Source organism: Corythoichthys intestinalis, chromosome 20 (genome assembly GCF_030265065.1).
Source record: "Corythoichthys intestinalis isolate RoL2023-P3 chromosome 20, ASM3026506v1, whole genome shotgun sequence".
Lineage (NCBI taxonomy): Eukaryota > Metazoa > Chordata > Actinopteri > Syngnathiformes > Syngnathidae > Corythoichthys > Corythoichthys intestinalis.
The window spans coordinates 6,067,090-6,088,035 of NC_080414.1; the positions used below are offsets into that span (position 1 = coordinate 6,067,090).

General features: G+C 38.2%; 1 protein-coding gene across 2 annotated transcripts; it reads left to right on the forward strand.

The window, feature by feature from the left end:
• Positions 1-2,191: 2,191 nt before the first annotated feature.
• ropn1l (rhophilin associated tail protein 1-like) lies at positions 2,192-20,946 on the forward strand. Of its 2 annotated transcripts, none has more exons than XM_057823765.1 (6): positions 2,192-2,344; positions 2,870-3,002; positions 10,483-10,606; positions 10,896-11,057; positions 11,302-11,477; positions 19,652-20,946. In XM_057823765.1, exons 2-6 carry the CDS (start codon positions 2,872-2,874, stop codon positions 19,731-19,733), a joined length of 675 nt encoding a protein of 224 aa, XP_057679748.1. In that variant the 5' UTR covers positions 2,192-2,344; positions 2,870-2,871; the 3' UTR covers positions 19,734-20,946. The 2 variants fall into 2 exon arrangements, with proteins under 2 accessions (XP_057679748.1, XP_057679747.1); XM_057823764.1 differs by lacking the exon at positions 2,192-2,344 and adding an exon at positions 2,442-2,790 and having other exon boundaries at positions 19,652-20,705.

The following is a 20,946-nucleotide window of genomic DNA, read 5'->3' on the forward strand; positions in this document are numbered from 1 at the left end:
TTGAGAAATGTACGCTACTCTTACGCCACTAATTTGGGCTACACTAGTCATTACATGTTTCCTCTTTATTCCTCATACAGTACTAGATTTTCACTTTTTTTTATTTTTTATTTTGGCCAGACACACCAACAGTGAGAGACATTGAGAACCAAAAGTGTTTTTTTGCCATGTGGCTTTTTTTTTATTTTTTTTTTGCCATGCAGCGAAAGGGATTTTGCCATTTGGCATTTTTTTGCCATGTAGCAAAATGGATTTTGGTTTGTGGCATTTTATGGGGTATATGGCAGTTTTGCATGCCATGCACGTCCAAATTTTCCATTTTAAATGGCAGATAAAATATTTGTATTCATATTTCCATGAGCCAGTTTTCATTTTGAATCAATTAATTGGATTGGACAAGTTAGAACAAAATGGAAATCAAGCAGCAACACCTTATCGTATTGGTAGCAAATGGTGCAATTTATTTTGGACGAATAATGCTTATCTGTAGATTTTTGTCTCAACGGAATTCAATGTTGTTGTTTTTGTATTTCTTTCACAATGTGGTTATGTAATATGTTATTAGTACAGTGTAATAATAACAGTCCATATAGATAACTTTGTGATGAGAAAAAAAATTGTTTAAAAAAAAGTCTTAAGCAGTTACAATGTTACTCATTACTCGAGTATTCTTTTCACCAAATACTTTTTTTTTTTTTACTCGAGTAATTTTTTTGGATGACTACTTCTGTAATATATTTTTGAAGTAACGTTACTCGAGTCAAATTTTTTGCTTCTTTACCCACCTTTGTAGATACGAGCAGGGGCGCTGCCAGGGACTTTGGGCCACATGAAAAGATATCACTTTGGGCCCCACCACCAGTGCTGGGACACACACACACATTTAGAGTATCAACTACGTCATTTCCTGCATTCTGGTGAATCATTACACATGAATTTGTGCATTTTCTGCATTAATTTAAGATGAAAATATACTTATGTAAACATACAGCGTATAGAGCAATAATGAATAGACTGATACTGTATCTATAAGAAATGTACTGAAGGCCATCTTTTACAATCTAAATATATTTTTATTAGAAATATTCTCAAAGCAAATACCATAATGAATGACTTAGAATAAATGTTTTGTTTGAACTTAACTATACTACAGTCAAGGGCGTAGGTTTGCATAGGGACGGTTGGGACAAAACATTACCAACTTTTCAGGATGCATAAATTGTCCCCAGCAACTTTTAAGCAAACTTATTTGCGTTATGTAATGACTTCAGTTATATAGGTTATTTATATTGTCTTCCCAGATGGTTTAATTGTTATAATTGACCCCACTATTATTAAGTGAATTTTTAAAATTATGTTTAGATTTACATGTGCATCTTTTCACTTGCTGAATGTGCCGGTCCATTTTTTCCTCTTAAACGCACTTTTGATTGGCTGATGATTTAACCCTCACACACACCCTCATTAGATATTACAGATATGACAAGTTTTTTTTTTCAGCCAGCAGCAGCCATTGTTGGAAATGTAAAAAGACATCATTGTTTTGGAAGTGGGGAACACACCATTAATTTTGCTACTGTAGGTCCAACCTGCATCAGTGTTAGCATAAGATTAAACAGTGTGAACTTGCTACCCTGCAAAACTCAAGTAGGAAGCTGCTTCGAGAGAAGTGTCCTTCTCTTTGTGTTTTCTACATTTAACATTTAATAAACTGTGAGGAATGTAGTAACCTCTGCTGGCAAATATGGAACTAGAAAAACGTTAGCAATAAGTTGCTTGGAGAGAGGTGCTGCATAACCTCGTACGTAGCTCCCACAACACAACATACAACAATCATAATTATGTACATTAAAAAATACATATGCAATACATATGCTCTCTGGGTGTTTACTTTTTGCCAAAAACAACACAAGAAAACGAAACCCTTCATTTTATTCCTATTAAAATTATAATTATTTATATTTCAATTTGCAAATGATTACCTAATGTTCTAATTTTCTTTGCGGACCCCCATCAGGGCATGGGCCCTTAGAATAACTCTCACTTTTCACCTCTATACAGCGCCACTGGATACGAGTATAATTGGAAAACCTGTAATTTTCAGTTAAATGAGTGGTTTTACACTGACGCAGATCTATTTGCCGAATGCAGTACTCATCATGCCAGCAGGGGGAGACATTACGCCGGACTGAAGCTGACGACCTGTTCAGCTTGCCCCGTCGCTTGGCAACCATGCTAGAAATGGCCGGTTGATGTAGCAAAAAGGAAAGAAAAACCTCTTTACGCCGAACATTTATAAACGTTTTGTTTTCTTGTCAATAATTCCAGCTCAACTACAAACAAGGTAATATATCCCTTCCCAGTGTTCGCATATTGAAACGCTTAGTTATAAGAGCTTGCGCACCTTTACAGCCTTCGACTTTACTAAATGCGAGCACCTGCCGTACTTAACAAATATCCTTTCAAGTGCTTCGTCTTTGAGTTAAACTCGTTATCTTTAAATTACCGACACTGTAGGCGTAATTCTTTACACTACGAATTCCTTTTAAAAGTCGTCGAGGCTTAAATTATTATTTAAAACGGCTGCTTATTGCTAATCACCAGAGCTAGTTAAGATAGGTAGACGAGTCCGTGACATCATCGACGAAGTATTGTTAATCAAGGTGCTCGTAATATTGATTGAAATGTTTTTTTGTAACTTTACGTGACACACCTGGATATGCTACCTACTTAAAATTACTGTGTTCATTTCAATTGTGCCTCGTGTAACAGCACAACGCTTTAAGTAAGGTACGAATGCAAGGTTCGGTGAATTAATTGTGTTAGCTGGAGGTGGTTGTGGTTCATTAGAATGCCATTTTGTTTGCAGCCATGCCTCCTCCGGAGACGATGTTCTGTTCCCAGCAAATCAACATCCCGGCGGGACTTCCTGAAGTTCTCAAGAATTTCACGAAAGCAGCCATCCGAACTCAGCCCAAAGACCTGTTGGTGTGGTCTGCAGCGTGAGTTCATTGTAAAATATCTATAGACTGAGGGCGTAGGTTTGCATAGGGACGGTAGGGACATAACACTAGCATCTTTTCGGGATGCTCAGGTAATCCCCACCATCATGCATTAGATAATGACTTCAGTTATATAGGTCGTTTAGATTGTCTTCCTATATGTTGTAAGAATATAATTGATTATGTTCAGACTTACACTGACCCCTTTTCACTCGCTGAATGTGCCAGTCCTTTTTTTCCCCCACCCCACAAACGCACGTTTGATTGGCTGGTGACTTGGACCCCCCCCCCCCCCCCCCCCCCACACACACACACACACCCCCACACCCACATCCACACCCACACACACCCCTTCACAACCTGACAGAAATACAACATGCTGCCTCCACTGCCCCATTCAAATACAAGGGATATTAGTTTTTTTCCTCCAGCAGCAGCCACTGTAAGTAATGTAAAAAGACGTCAATGTTGTGGAGATGGGGAAGACTCCACTAATTTTGCTACTGTGACAGTGCTTCAAGTCGATTTTACTCACTTAGATTTCTTGAAATAAGAAAAACGGTGAGCCAGGGTTGTTACTTGCAGCCATTTTAATTATCGTTTTAGTCTCTGTCTTTTGGATGAAAATACCTATTGGCCTCAGTGATATTTAAGTCATTTCAAAATGTTTTTCGTCTTCGTCTAGTTTTAGTCAACGACAACGCAGACAAATTTCGTCTAGTTTTAGCTGACAATTCTCAAAATGTTTTCGTCTATAAACTCCAAAAGTTTTAGTTAATGAATACATTAATAAAAGGTTTCCAACAATTTCGAATGAACATGACAGACGAGCACATAACTGTAGTCTACAAGGACATCAGTTTTCATGATGATAATACACACTCAGCAGGAAAACAGCACATTAGTTGCAATTAATTAACCTTACCTGGACGCTACAAACTGTATGTAAAATGTTTTCCAAGAGTTTAAGAAGACACTGAGCCACTGCGCTAAATGCTAATGCTAATGCTAGCGCGAATGCTATGCTAACGCTACAAGTTACTGTAGTGTGTGATAACACTCAGCACAGACCTTTAAAGGTTAAAGCAACATGGCATATCTAGCCAAGATAAAAAAAGCAAAACATACCAAGCAGCACCTGACACGTTTCACAAAATGAGCCTGGAATGGGCACAGGCTTACTAACCGGAGCGTGTGTGTGTGGGGGGGAGGCGCAGCACGTTACATGAGTGACACGACCAAATAAGACCGTTCTAACTACACATGCAATAAGAAAATATCACACTTTGTGAATTTATGACAAAAACTTAATTTTCATCTCGTTCTCGTGTCGTCAGACGACAACTGGCATTCATATCGTTATGTTTTAGTGTCCCAAGACACGCTTTCAGCGCGTGATCGTGACGTCATTCATCGTCATGAAAATATTGTTCATCGAAATATTTTCGTCATTGTTGACGAAAACAACACTGCAGCTAGCTGAAAATAAGCTTAACAGACTTATTTTAAGCAAAAAAGTTTGGATATTTAATCTTAAAAGAAAAACTTGTGTGTCAGAAATGTTTTTAATTCAAGAATATTGTTCAAAATATTATTTGAAAGAAAAGATGACCAACTTTTAGATGTCAATACGAACAAATAGTAATATTTACTTAAAGTAAGTGGAATAATCTGACTCATTAATCCAGTACTTCTCAAATAGTGGGGCGCGCAGAGCGATGCCGGGGGGGGGGGGGGGGGGGGGGGGCATGTGACCTGCATGTGAACATGCTTTATTTCTTTTTTTTTTTTTTTTTTTTTTTTTGCCGCACTGGAATAAAGTGTACTTGCACATCCACTCAGTGGGTGGCAGTGGCGCTCTCATTTTCAGAGTCCGCGCAGTATTTTTGAACTAAGGAAGAGCACTCAGCACACACAGAAAACAGATATGAATAGCAGTGTGCCGCCGCCGTTTTCGAAAGCCGTTTTCCGACCGGACTCACTCACGCAGCGACCCACTGTCTTGTTCGGTTCTCACGTCGCCGCCCGAGAAGTGCCATTTTCGGCTTGGGATCGTCACGACGAGCGCCCTCACCTACGGTTCTACCTCGGCCGCCGAGAATGCGCTTTTTTCGTGCCGTTTGCCTTTTAGCTTTGACTTTTAATACAGTGGGTGATGAGGAAAGACCACTGTGTTTACTGTGTCTATAAATAATTATAGCGGAAAGCCAGAAGCCAAATCAATTAAGACGCCACCTGAAGACATTAGACCCCAATCTCATTGATAAGCCGCTTGATTGTTTTTCAGCGAAAACGTGCCGAATATTGCCAACAATCGTCCTGCTTTGTCAGTGTTATATCAGTAAACCAGTGAGCATTGTTAGCATGCTCATTGCAAAATAACTCCACACCATTGCAAAGGAGGTAATACTGTGAGCAGCAAAAATAAAAACTGAACTTTTTTTCTTTTATTCAGTTTTGTTTTTTCGGTCACATTTTTTGGCATATTGTCCTCATGAGTGAATGTTTCTAATCAATTTTGATTTATTATTTACTGATTTTATTACATTTTATTTTTCTGTATCAAATGGTCAAAAATGTACCTTGAGTGTATTTTTTACAGTTTGGATGTGACTTTTTTTGAAATTCAGGCAAATTGATGCACGTCAAGTCTTCTCTGTTACAAACAAAACAATGTTAATAAAGTTATACTTTATTATAAGTTGATCTATGTTACTTTTTTTCTTAATTAGAAAAAAAATGACACAATGTTAGGCAGATGCGAATTTATAATAGTAATTTTATAGACAAATGATACTCTTTACATTGGCGGCAGAGATTCTGGGGGGGGCGCGAAACTTTTACGTCTTCCTGGGGGGGCGTAACAGAAAATAATTGAGAAGCACTGCATTAATCTGTTAACTAGCCTTTAACACTCAAAAAAAGATGGAGAAAATTATTTGACTAGATTTAACAGAAATTATCAGATTGCAACGTTATAAATTTGCAGTGTGAAAGTTAGTATACAGGAGGTCAATAGAGATTTATTTTGCATTAATCATTTAGCCTATCAATTCATTAGGTTCATATTGGTGAGAAATGTAGCCCTGACCCCCATTCACCAAATATGTTTGGTTTAATGTCCCGTCCCCAGCAAAAAGTGTACGATGCCAGCAAACTACACATAAAGTCACACATTGTGAACATGACGGAAACTTTAGCGCATTTTCCTCCCGTTTTCGTCTCGTCAGACAAAAAGTGGCAAAAGTCTCGTTTATCGTTTCATCTCCAAAAACGCCTTTTTAGCTTGTTATCGTCTCGTCATCCTCATGAGAAAATTGTTTGTTGACAAAATATTTTCGTAGTAGTCCTCGTTGATGAAAACAACACTGATTTATACGTTAAACTCGTGTCTATTTACGAAATTTTCGGGTTACGAGACTACTTCCAGAACCAATTAATGTCGTAAGTCGAGGTATCACTGTATTACAGCAACAGGCATCATATTACCTTTGTGTTTAAACCCCCCCTCGCCAAACCACGCCTACTTTACGCCCTTAGAGGCCTGGGTGCGGTCGCACCCCCATCACACCCCTAAGTTTCGCCCCTGGACCATACTGTTTGATAACACTATCCCCTTCATGCAGCCTCACGAAATACATTTTATTATTTTTTTGACATTTTCTTGGCATTGATTGGTTTTAATTTGATCCCAGGAGCTTCTTTGTCTTTGCACAACTGACTTCCCTTCACAATTGAAAGCCCGAGGAATATTAATGACTGTGTAACCCCTGTGGTAATTATTTGTTAATCAAGCATAGCTGTGTGTTCACAGAAATTGAGTCAGGCAATAAAAACAAAAACAATTGACGCATACAATAATGAATTAAAAATTAAAGATGACGTTTCGGGCTGCATGTGAATCTGTCTGTCTGAAAAAGAACCAAGGCTAGATTTAATGTTGTCTATGGTATTTTGAGGGGTCTAGTACACATGTTAAAGATTTTAAGCAATTCGATTGGAGGCCATTTTTGACCTTTTTAACAGGACTAGCCATCGATTATTTTAGCAGTTGCTTAAACTATCAACGAGTTAGTTCGAGTAATCAGATTAGGAACATTTAATACATTGCAGAATAAATTTAAGGAGATGTAAAACAAAAAATTGCTAAATTTGCCAGATTCCAAAAATACATTAAAATACCTGAGCTTAGCCTCAAACGGTATAAAATAATAAATAAATGAGGATGTAAGTACAAGAGAACAATTTGCTAACTTGCATAGCAAAAGTCCGCAAGCTTAAATGCTATAAAATTAACGAATGCATAAAAAAAATTTGCTCAAACAATAACTTACCTTATGTCGGCCTCAACAGGGAGCAGCTGGATTCAGCCATGTTAAATGAGTTATGTCATATTCACTTTTGCCTCTAGAGGGCAGTGTACCCACCCAAATCAATAAAACTAAATGCAAACTCTTTCAAAAGTAATTATTACAACACCACTCTAAACGACGACTCGAAGCGGCAAAATTTGATTCAAAGCTTTTTTTAGAATTAAATTACACGAGTTAATTGATTAATCGTTGCAGCAATGCACTTTACTGATGTCAGAAATCCATTATAACTTACTGATCGACATGTAAAATAATTAGAACAGAAGATAAGAATTAAAGTGCAATGACCCTATTTTGAAAATTACATTGTTATCGAATCTTAGCCTGGCTGACATCAATAAATGAACCTTTGACTAATTGAAAAATCTTTTTGACCTTTAAGATTTGCATTTCAGTCGACCTCCTAGAGATCACCATCATCATCTGACTCCTCCACTCACAAACAAATAACACTAATACCGTAATTTATGGACTATAAGCCGCTACTTTTTTCCCCTCATTTTGAATCCTGCGCCTTATAGTCCTGTGCGGCTTATTTGTTGTTTTATTTGGGTTATAGGTAACACTTTATGTGCCTGCGGCGTCATAAGACTGCCATAAGACCGTCATCGTTATGACATGACAGTATCATGGGCATTAATGAATGCTGACAGATGACAAATGTCATCAAGTGTCGTTTTTTTTTTTTTTTTTTTTTTTTTTTGCCGGATGACACTATCATAAGCATTCATTAATGTTCATGGCTGTGTCATGTCATAATTATGATGGTGTTATGACAGTATTATGACACCACTGTCAAATAAAGTGTTACCAAATACCACTAGCAATTAATGAAACAATTAGAACAGTAAGTGAAGAAATAATTAGCACAGAACATGAATTGATATTTACATCTGTAGCGCTGCAATGCATGCTGGGAGTTTGACTGTTTGACGACAAGTGTTGACAGCAGCTGGCAGTAGAAGTTGACTCCCCCATGAGAACAGTGATGGCCAAACGAAGCTTCTTGTGGCAATGAAGCTTCGGAGCCAATTGGTCCAAAGCCTCATGGTGGTTCATTTGGTCTTATGACAGTGGTATGAAGCCGCTGTCAAATAAAGTGTTGCCAAATACCATAACTAGCAATTAATGAAACAACTGGAACAGTAACTAAAGAAATAATTAGCACAGAACATGAATTTTGATTGTTATTTACACCTGTAGCGCTGCAATGCATGCTAGGAGGCATGTTGGACGACAACAGTGTTGACAGCAGATGTTGATTGTCTTCGCTAAGGGAGCAGTGATGGCCAAATGAAGCTTCTTGAAGCAATGACACTGTGCAGCCAATTGGTTCAAAGCTTCATGGTGGTTCATCTGGTCTTATGACAGTCTTATGATGCCAATGTCAAGTATTACCAGATACCAAAACTAGCAATTAAACAACTGAAGCAGTAAATAAAGAAAAAATTAGCACAGAACATGAATTTTGATATTTACATCTGTAGCGCTGCAATGCATGCTCAGAGGCATGTTGGATGACAACAGTGTTGACAGCAGGTGACTGTTTCCCCCAAGGCAGCAGTGATGGCCAAATGAAGGTTCTTGAAGCAATGACGCTGTGCAGCCAATTGGTTCAAAGCTTCATTGTGGTTCATTTGGTCTTATGACAGTCGTGGGATGCCGCTATCAAATAAAGTGTTCCAAATACCATAACTAGCAATTAATAAAATAATGAACGGTAAATAATTAGCACAGAACATGAATTTTTATTTATTTACATCTAACTATGGCAATGCATGCTATGAGGAATGTTGGATGACAACAGTGTTGACAGCACGTAGCAGCAGATGTTGACTGTCTCCCCCAAAAGAACAGTGATGGCCAAATGAAGCTTCTTGAGGCAATGAAGTTTTGCAGCCAATTGGTTCAATGCTTCATGGTGGTTCATTTGGTCTTATGATGCCGCTATCAAAAAAAGTGTTACCAAATACTATAACTAGCAATTAATAAAATAACAAACAGTAAAGAAATAATTAGCAAAGAACATTAATTTTTATTTATTTACATCTAACTATGGCAATGCATGCTAGGAGGCATGTTGGATGACAACAGTGTTGACAGCACGTAGCAGCAGAGGTTGACTGTCTCCCCCAAGAGAACAGCGATGGCCAAATGATGCTTATTGAGGCAATGTTTTGCAGCCAATTGGTTCAAAGCTTCATGGTGGTTCATTTGGTCTTATGACAGTCTTATGATGTTGCTGTCAAGTATTACCAAATACCAAAACTAGTAATTAAACAACTGAAGCATTATATAAAGAAAAAAATAGCACAGAACATGAATTTTGATTGTTATTTACATGTACATCTGTAGCGCTGCAAATAATGCTAAGAGGCATGATGGACAACAATAGTGTTGACTGCAGGTGTCAGCAGAGGTTGACATCTCCCCCAAGGGAGCAGTGATGGCCAAATGAAGCTTCTTGAATCAATGATGCTTTGCAGCCAAATGTTTCAAAACTTCATCGTGTTTCATTTGGTCTTACGACAGTCGTATGACACCGCTGTCAAATAAAGTGCTACCAAATACCATAACTAGCAATTAATGAAACAACTGGAACAGTAACTAAAGAAATAATTGGCACAGAACATGGATTTTGCTCGTTATTTACATCTGTAGCGCTGCACTGCATGCTAGGAGGAATGTTGGACGACAACAGTGTTGAGAGCAGGTGGCAGCTGAGGTTGACCGTCTCCCCCAAGGGAGCAGTGAAGACCAAATGAAGCTTCTTGAAGCAATGAAGCTATGCAGCCAATTGATTCAAAGCTCCATGGTGGTTCATTTGGTCTCGTGAGAGTCTTATGATGCCGGTGTCAAATAAAGTGTTACCGGTTAATATCTTTTGGTGTAAATATCCCATGATACAGTGAGGACAGTTGTGGTTTATAGTCCAGTGTGGCTTATCTATGACCAAATGCCATTTTCTTGCCAAATTTGGTGGGTGGCGGCTTATAGTCAGGTGCGCCTTATAGTACGGAAATTACGCTAATTGACCTAGTCCTTTATTTCTCCTGAGGGAGTAACAATTTGAATTATTGTACTTATTACATGTTCATATTTGACAGCTACTTTGAGGCATTGGCTAAAGGAGAGACTCTGCCAGTAAAGGATAGGCTGGAGTTGAATTTTGGCAACCAGAATAAAGATGCCTTGCTGACTCCAGGCCTGTTAAAGACCCTTCACAAACAGGTAGATTGATATTGCATTCATCATTTATTGATAAAAGTGTCAGACTTAACATTTTCTGGCGTGCAAATTATATATTTACACTGTATAATTGTGATTGCAGTTGTACTGTTTTACTGACCATATTCCTGAATGTATTGTTAATCATTACTGCATTGATAATACCTTCCCCGTATGCATCATTTAGGGTTTAATGCAGCATGAAATTATCTTTTTTCTTCATCACAATACATATTATATCGTCATACTGCACCATGTATCAATTTATTTTTCTCCTCAATGTATGCTGTAGCTGTCTACTGCAGAAACATGTGGCAGGGAGGAATTGCAGGACAAGTGGAAGGCTTTGTGTCTGCCCATGGACCAGCTGGAGGACATGTTGATTCTGGGCAACTTCAGCATGGAGATCAGTTGGATGGAATTTTTCGCATTGGGCTGCAGTGCTTTGGGAGATGTGAGATTTTTACTTTTTTGTTTGAAGAATTTAAAGAGGTTTACACATACAGTTAAAAAAAATAATTTGGAACATCAAGGCTACACTGCATTTGGAGTGATGGCGAGCATTTGCTGGAAGCCCTCACGATGACGCAGTACATGCTATTCCACGTTTTGACCACACGGGCCCAGTAAAGCTACATGTTCCTGATGCTCTGTTGTGTGTGTTTTAACCTGCTGTGCATGTTGTTTTCTCCCCCTAGTCTCTCAAGACCTCCCTCAAGGTCGCCTGCGAGATCCTGACTGAGGATGAGGAAGGGGGTGCCGCAAAGATCCCCTTTGAGATATTTTCATTGCTATGCACCTACCTGGCTAACTTGGACCCGGATATGCCGAAGGGACACGTCGATGGCTTCCTCAAAAGCCTGGAGCCACAAGTGTAGGTTCTTTTGATATACTTCATATTTTTTTCTTGGAGCTTATATGTTCTGAAGGTCCAATTTGTCACGTACACTGAAAGGTCAAAATACAAACTGCTCAAGAGGTGAAAAAATGTTTCGGTATTATATGTCTCAAAACTAAAAAAAAACAATCCAAAGTGAGACATTCATTTAGCATTAATACTAGCCGTTAACACAGTGAAATGATATGCAATCCCTACCCACACTTTTCACAGTCAACCAAAATGAAAGAGGAGCAAAACGAGCAACAAGAGGTTCAGGGTGCCAGATCATCATCTGACTCACGGTCATAGATTCAGACCAGGAGTCATTATGAAAATTATAAATATATTTTTATATGTTGCATATCCAAATATACTTCATATGTTAGAAAACGTTCGGAAGCGTATCATGAGTATTATTTTTAGGGCTGCAGCTATCGATTATTTTAGTAGTCGATTAATCAATGAACTAGTTAGTTCGAATAATCGCAGAAAAGGAACATGAAAAATTAAAATATCTGAGCAAACGGTATTAAAAATAAATAAATGAGGATCTATGTACAACAAAAGAACAATTGGCTAACTTACATGGCAAAAGTCTGCTAGCTTAAATGGTATCGACTGCTAAATTTTTTTCCAATGCTCTTAACAAATGGTTCAGACTCGTATTCCCACAAAAAAGGCTAATTATACATATAAACTAAATTACGATTGCATTAAAAAACATTAGCCCAAAGAAATACTTAGCTTACGTTGGTTTTAACAGGGAGCAGTTGGATTCAGCCATGTGAAATGAGGCAGACCAGAGGGCAATATATCCACCCTAATCAATAAACTAAATGTAAACACTTTCAAATAAAAACATTACAACGCCACTTTAATTCAACGAATACTCGAGGCAACAAAATTTAATTAGAATATTTTTTTTCTCATCGAATACTCAAGTTAATCGATTAATCGTTGCAGGACTAATTATTTTTCTTTGCCCCCGAGTATTTTTTTCTCCCCCAAAGCAATTTGGAGCCCCCTCCACTAGATGGCGCCCCAGCAACCTGCATAGCTCGCCTGTGCTCAAAAGTCAGGACCGTGTTCTACCCTAATAAATAATAATAAATACAGGTAGTCCCCGGATTATGAATGGGTTCCATTTCTTTGCTGGAGAAGTAACCCGAATTTCTTCAGAATGAACCCTTTAATACCTCCAAATACTCCCTTATCTGAAAATAACAAAGTACTGGAGAGTAATCCCTGTTTTTTGGGTGGTTAATCCGCGAATTAGTTGGAGTTTATTTACATTAAAAAAAATTAAAATATTTTTTGTATTGACTGTATTTATTCAGATTTAGCATTGGAAAGGGATACATATAGTATCCATAAGTATAATTCTTCATTTAGTGAGTAAATCCACTCACGCTGCTTAGAACAGCACACAACACACTAATGCTAGAGTTTAACAAGCTAAACGACTCAGCGTCTTTGAAAGGTATCGCTCCCAAGCTTCTCGGGTTAGTTCAAAGCAGCACCCTTGTCACTAATCGAACTTTAACAAGCTGCAGCTGCCTGCTGGGCAAGAAAAGCTTCAGGAAGTAGAGCCAGAGGCTGTACGTGATCATATCAGGGCATCTCTATAAAATAATGTATTTATTTATTTTTTTAATTGGGAAAAAAAAATCTGCGATGGACTGAGGGCGCGACGTTTGAAGCGCAAAGTCGCGAGGGATCACTGTATTGTATTTTGTGTAATGATGGAGGATACACTGCCATCTGGTGGCAACGTTGTGTCTGGCTGGATGCTCACTTTGTATTGACTGAGGAGCAGACTCGTCTGGCATGGCTAATTAGGACGGCTGTGCTCTGGTTTGGCCCACATAAAGCTGTAAGTTGTATCGGCTAATATGTTTCAGGCTGTAAGTTGTTTCAGCTAATGTTTTATATTGCATTTGTAATTAAGTTTAGAGCTAAGGTTTGTGGAGTTACGTATGAGCGATTTGCTATAAGAATTGTAAATACGTTAGCATTCGTAGCATTTCAGCTAGCGGACTTTTGTTCGGCAAATTAGTTGTCGTGTTTTATTTTAAGGGTTAAAATGTGTGTCGTTTACAGCTTTGTTGGCAAAAGTGAAGGAAGTAAAAAGCTTCAGAAACCACAATTGCCTTGTTTGCTGTCAAGCTGAATAACTTCACCTTTAGTGAGGACAGAACGTGTCATATTAATAAAATAAAAAATAAGACACTGTAAGGTACAATAAGCAATACGCTACAATACGCGAGTTTTAAAAAAAATACTGGACGAGACTAAAGCGTCGTAAAGTCGAAATCGCGTTGGTCGGGTGCATTCTAACCTGGGGACTACCTGTATACGCCTAATTTTGCCCAGCAGTTTTACAACACTGCAAGTGAGAATTTCTGACCTCTGTATGGTCCAAATGACATCCAGTCCTTTAGGGAGGGATTTGAGTTTCCTGATGCAACGCTTTCTCTGTCCCGAGAGAAAGAGGCTGGATGGATTTTTTTTTTTTTTAGTTTCTACATCAGCAGGAAAGTAAAAAAGGCTGAAGAAAATGACAGCGTTCCATTAACGAATTGGTTGAGCGGTGGTCCTTCAAGCACATTACCTCAAATTGTTCCCAATTACGAGTTAACATTGTCAGGATTGTCAAGCCCAACAGGGCTTTATCCAACAGTGTTCTGCTTAAAGTCAGGTCGGAGCATTTTAATGAGCAGCAAGAGACATACAAAGCGGATCGATTTAAGCTGCCAAAAGGACTAGCCGTTGTTAGCTATCATAGGCACAGACGACGTGGCAGCTAATTAATTGCGTTATGCCTTTCTCTACTGGCAAATAAGTGCCTGTTAAAGAGTTTTCTTTAGTTATTGAAAGTGGAAAGTAAAATTGACACACAGAATTTGTCAATTTGTGTTCAAGGTTGAAAAGCACGCGAACATTTAGTGTAATGACCTTGAGTTTTTAGTAAGTTTAAATCATGAAGTAATGTATTTAATTATAGTAGCCAACCTTGCAAACATTGGAGGCCACGTCTTGCTTTTAATTTAATCAAGATTCTAAATGGCAGAATAGCGTTTTTTTTTTTTTTTTTTACTATAAGTCGCAGTTTTTTTTCATAGTTTGGCTGGGGGTGGGGCTTATGCTCTGGAGTGACTTGTGTGTGAAATTATGAACACATTATGATATCTTTGATGGTAGCTTAGCATGTCATGCACTTTTAGTCCCCCATGCCACAGAACTTTGAAATTATTAATTGCATTTTTAATGGTGTATTTATTTAATTAACTTTGGCACTTTTAGGCAAGGCAAATTTATTTGATAAGCACAATTTAACACAAGGTAAAAGTGGTTCACATCACATGAAAGTAAGCAAGACAATTTTAGTCCACCATAGACTTTGTCCAAATTTCTCAAAAATCGGAGGGGGAGTAAATGTAACTGAAAGTAATCAACAGCTGGCTGAATACTGAAAATATTTCTAAAACAACAGCCTGGCTAATGATACAGTATAATTTTGCTTTAGCACTAAGTCATATAAACTCTATGTAAATAACCGCTAGCTTGCAGTTGCGCTAAGTCTACGTGCTTATGCTGTTGAAAAAAATCATCATAACAAACCTGTTTTTCTTCACGTTTATGGTCTCTTCTTTCTTTTTCTTCCGACCCAGAGGGCTTTTGTCTTTTCATGAAGTTAACTTGTCACCGTAACGTCGCTCAATTACGGAGGCTAAAAATAGCACCTTCAGGTAGCTCGCTCGTCTGCTGGGTGGTGAGGGAGACTAGGGTCTGTGGTGAAATTATCGCATCACAGGAAAACGTGAAACGGGCAGAAGGCGCACTAGAAAAATGATTTCATTATTATTTAAAGACTTATTATGAACGGTTTTGTTGTTCTTTTGTTTTATTGTTTTGTTTAATTTTTTGAATACTGCTATCATCAAATGTCATTTGAATAATTTTCTTGACGCCCTTAGGACGCTGCTCCACCCTTAGGCAGTTACCTAAATCGCCTTATGGGCGGCACGGGTCTGATTTCTCTTCACTTCCTTTCATGGTCCTATATGAGTTCTTACTAAATGCGCTAATGCCCTCCGGTGGCCAGTTTTATTGCTTTAAAATGGATTTTAAGCATTGTGCTTTGGAGTGAAGTTGCACCAGAACCTAGAGATGTCTCTTGTGAAAAAAAAAGTAAAAGAAGTAAAACTGAAACAATTAAAAATAGAACGTATTCACATGTTTTTGGGAGCAAATGAGTTAAGAGTGAGTGTATGATGTACACATAATACAAGTCATACACACACGCTTTTTGTGGAAAATAATGAAATTATTTTTGTTCTGATGATAATAATGTCTAACTGAGGGTTTACGCTCATCTAAAGTTTTTTTTTTTTTTTTTTAAGTTAACATTATACCTATGTTCCAATTTGCTAATATGTTTTGAAAAATAAGTTATATTTTTAACCCTGATTTTTCAAAGTAACATTTTAGAGCTGTAATTGCAATACCGTGAAGCCGTGATTTTTTTGCTTTAGTTTATCATACCATCAGAATCTCATACTGGCACATGCCTAGGACTCGTAACCCGGGGACTACCTGTACATATCTGAATAATTCTTAATAGCTTTGTTACATTCACATACCGGTCACGTTTCAGTTCGTCGTTTATGCGTCATGTAACGTGAGCATATCGTACACTTATTCATCCTGTTTTGTAGTCTATTTTTATTTTAAATTGCCTATCAAGTTGACCAGTCTGTTCTTGGTGTTGAATTTTATCAAATAAATTTGCTTCCAAAATGCGACTTGTTTTTTTTCTCGTCATTGTGCATTTTTGGCTGGTGCGACTTATAGTCCGAAAAAGACGGTCACTGAATAGTCATAAAATTAAATTAACAATGTACTGTGAAGATTTGCTAGAACTTTTGGAACTTATGGAATTGAGATTGTGTATGTATTAAGGAAGAAACTATTCCAATTTGGTGGAATTATTTTCAAGCAATATGAAACAGTTCATCCTTAAGGACTCCACCCTTCTGTTGCGTGGTCACCCTCCCTGAACCAGAAAATAGAATGAGTCATCCACAGATGGACAAAAGAATATATACATTCTTCTATACATTTTTTCCCCTCTGCCTTTGTTACTAGTTCAACCTTGGCAGAGGTTTGCTCTAAACCGAATGAAATGACAAGTTAAAAAAAAAAACAAGTTTGATAGTGCCTTTGTACGGAACTCAAAAGCTGTAATTTTAGCTATGAAATTGTTTGTATTCAAGCATACAGGACAAAAAATGTTTCTACGAATCGGGATAAATAGACTAAAACCTGAAGGTTTTCTGTCAAACTATTGTTCCTACATTTTGGGAAACATGACATCATGGCAAAGATCTGGACGGAATCTTGGCTTGAGTGTGGACTTTGTTGCTCAATAGCCACCATTTTTTTTAAAACGGCACATCACCAGAGACATGACAAATGTGGCAATGTAGTGCAAAGCAGAAGACGAAAAAGCTGACACAAAAGGCCTCTTGTGGCGTTCTGACTGTTGTGTAACATATGATGCATAATTGAGGTTAAATGTATTATATAGGGAACAGTTGCTTGTAGAGCAATACATATACAGTGGGGCAAATAAGTATTTAGTCAACCACTAATTGTGCAAGTTCTCACACTTGAAAATATTAGAGAGGCCTGGAATTGTCAACATGGGTAAACCTCAAACATGAGAGAGAATGTGGGAAAAAAAAAACAGAAAATCACATTGTTTGATTTTTAAAGAGTTTATCTGCAAATCATGGTGGAAAATAAGTTCATCTCAATACTTTGTTGTGTACCCTTTGTTGGCAATAACGGAGGCCAAACGTTTTCTGTAACTCTTCACCAGCTTTTCACACACTGTTGCTGGTATTTTGGCCCATTCCTCCATGCAGATCTCCTCCAGAGCAGTGATGTTTTGGGGCTGTCATTGGGCAACACGGACTTTAAACTCCCTCCACAGATTTTCTATGGGGTTGAGATCTGAAGACTGGCTAGGCCACTCCAGAACCTTGAAATGCTTCTTACAAAGCCACTCCTTTGTTGCCCTTGCTGTGTGTTTGGGATCATTGTCATGCTGAAAGACCCAGCCACGTCTCATCTTCAATGCCCTTGCTGATGGAAGGAGATTTTCACTCAAAATATCTCGATACATGGTCCCATTCATTCTTTCCTTTACACAGATCAGTTGTCACTTTGCAGAAAAACAGCTCCAAAGCATGATGTTTCCACCCCCATGCTTCACAGTGGGTATGGTGTTCTTCGGATTTAATTCAGTATTCTTTCTCCTCCAAACACGAGAACCTGTGTTTCTACCAAAAAGTTCTATTTTGGTTTCATCTGACTGTAATACATTCTCCCTGTCCTATTCTGGATCATCCAAATGTTCTCTAGCGAACCGCAGACGGGCCTGGACATGTACTTTCTTCAGCAGGGGGACACGTCTGGCAGTACAGGATTTGAGTCCCTGGCGGCGCATTGTGTTACTGATAGTAACCTTTGTCACTGTGGTGCCAGCTCTCTGTAGGTCATTCACTAGGTCCCCCCGTGTGGTTCTGGGATTTTTGCTCACCGTTCTTGTTATCATTTTGACGCCACGGAGTGAGATCTTGCATGGAGCCCCAGATCGAGGGAGATTATCAGTGGTCTTGTATGTCTTCCATTTTCTAATAATTGCTCCCACAGTTGATTTCTTTACACCATGCGTTTTACCTATTGCAGATTCAGTCTTTCCAGCCTGGTGCAGGTCTACAATTTTGTCTCTGGTGTTCTTCGACAGCTCTTTGGTCTTGGCCATAGTGGAATTTGGAGTGTGACTGACTGAGGTTTTGGACAGGTGTCTTTTATACCAATAATGAGGTAAAACAGGTGGTGCTATTAATACAGGTAACGAGTGGAGCCTCGTTAGACCTTGTTAGAAGAAGTTAGACCTCTGACAGCCAGAAATCTTGCTTGTTTGTAGGTGACCAAATACTTATTTTCCACTCTAATTTGGAAATAAATTCTTTAAAAAAAAAAATGTGATTTTCAGTTTTTTTCCACATTCTGTCTCTCATGGTTGAGGTTTACCCATGTTGACAATTACAGGCCTCTCTAATCTTTTCAAGTAGGAGAACTTGCACAATTGGTGGTTGACTAAATACTTATTTGCCCCACTGTATAGTATAAGAGAATATATTGCTGATGTCTGATTAAGTTATATTTTTTTTCTGTGTGCATCTCACTTAGTATCATTTGTGGCTTTGTAATTGAATTTTTGGGGGGCTCGCACACTACAGACTATCTCTGTGCACATCTTACCTTTGTTGTTTTGCGGTCACAAGTTACATCCTAGCTCTAAAATAACGCGGCTACTTAGCTGCTGCTAGCTAGTTAGTCTGAAATGCATTGTGAAGGTGCGGTTTATAGGGTTTAGTGTGCACACTTTTTACCACTATCTTTGGGGTGACTTCCTTCTGGAGTATCATCTGTGTTTCTCACTTTACGTATAGATGAGTACAGGAGCTGAGCTCATTCACATATGATTATCATCAGCGGATAGTCATAATAATACACTACTAATAATCACTCCACCACCTTGTAGGAGTCAGAGCAGAGTGATTGACAAATTTTCCACCCTGAAAAACAGACGGCATTCTTTGATGCGTCCATCTACCAAGGAACTTGCAATTGTAGCCATTTTTTTCCTGTTGTTCTACCGTATTAAAAAATAGACTGAAACAACAATAACAACGAATAAGTTACGTCTTTTTTAGCTGTTTGTGAAGTTTTTTGCTTGTATGCTACATTCACTTACATCCTGGTCATCTCCTGGGGGTAAAGCCCCACCTGTTCTTAAAACCAAGTGACACCCCTGTACATGCATAGAGATGTATTTACTTGCAATATGTGTATACCATTTTGGGATGTATGTGCATCTAAAATGCTAGCAGGTGTGTGTGGTCATGTCATTTAATGTATTTTGAACGTGGCTGTTTTAATCAATACACAGTGCACTACTGCACTTTCACAAGATTCGGTTTTTTTCAATATAACCAAATGGCATTTAAAAAGCTCTGTAGACTATTGACTGCATTTTCATAAGGGACTGATGTGAGTGTTCATATGTTAAGAAAATACATTTTGTGTTGCAGGAAAGTGCAGCACGGAATGATCAAACCTCTTGACTTCATCCATCGGGAGGATATACAGCCGCCCAGTGACGCATCGGTCTAAAATTGAGCAGAACATGACATGAGTGTAATATGGAAACGCCTCACGCCATATGCTGAATGCCATTCAGTTAAACAAAAACAAAGAAGAATAAGTATCTGAAAGACCAGAGGGACACCACTGCTATAATTAGTAGTTGCCAGTCAAGCACAAGCCCTCTAATCTTATTGGACATGACATCATGGCATGAGAAGATGCTCGATTAATCACTGGGACTACACTCAAGCTCACTTATTTGACAATTAAATACTAATATCCATGAATTTAATATCTCTATTGAGCTGTTGATATGGATGTTAAACTTTTGTTTTTGTACGTCTGCAATAATGTTCTGCATATTGATATTTCATCCAGCTTCAGGAAGACGCTAACGATAAATTAAGCTACAGGTATATGTAATGGCTATATCTGAAAATTGCTTTGACACACGACCAAACATTATGAAATAATAAGGTAATTAAGTGTCATTGTCGGCTGATTAAAATGGCTTCATTACTGTCTGGATTACTGCCAGTGGACCATTAGATATGTCCTTGTTTAGTTAGCAGCTAAATTGAATTAAACATACTTAGCTTGTCAATTGGCCTTGCTGTCAGCTATGAGAAAAAAAGGGATAGCTTCTCATGAATATTGAAATCATCTGCGTCTTAGCCTTTTACCCCAAGAGGGCAAAACAACAACGGAATTAGTGCTGCAACGACTAATCGATTAGCTCGAGTAATTCAATTAGAAAGTTTCTAATCAAATTTTGCTGCTTCGAGTATTCGTTTTTATTAGAGTGGTGTTGTAATGGTTTGTTTTGAAAGTGTTTGCGTTTAGTTATATTGATTTGGGTGCCCTCTAGTGGCAATATCGGAGATTTGTGCTGGACTGTGAGCAGGTGTGTTTTTATCACAGCATCAGTGACTGACATAACTTATTGAACTTGGCTGAGTCCAGCTGCTCCTTGTTAAAACCAACATAAAGTATTTGTTAGCGTTAGCATATATTAGCATTTAAGCTAGCGTACTTTTGATGTGCAAGTTAGCCAATTGTTCTCTTGTACTTAGATCCTTGGTTTTTTTTTTTTTTTTGAAAGTTTGCATTTAGTTTTATTGATTTGTGTACCCTGTAGTGGCAACAGTAAATAACATAACTGACTTGACTTGGCTGAATCCAGCTGCTTCCTGTTAAGACCAACGTAAGGTAAGTTTTTGTTTGAGCTAAAAAATTTTTT

Excerpts from the sequence above, each read along its gene's own strand:
- ropn1l (XM_057823765.1), top strand. The coding sequence starts at position 2,872 with ATGCCTCCTCCGGAGACGATGTTCTGTTCCCAGCAAATCAACATCCCG. Across the intron at positions 3,003-10,482 it reads CTGTTGGTGTGGTCTGCAGC|CTACTTTGAGGCATTGGCTA; the intron begins GTGAGTTCATTG and ends CATATTTGACAG. Across the intron at positions 11,058-11,301 it reads GCTGCAGTGCTTTGGGAGAT|TCTCTCAAGACCTCCCTCAA; the intron begins GTGAGATTTTTA and ends TTCTCCCCCTAG.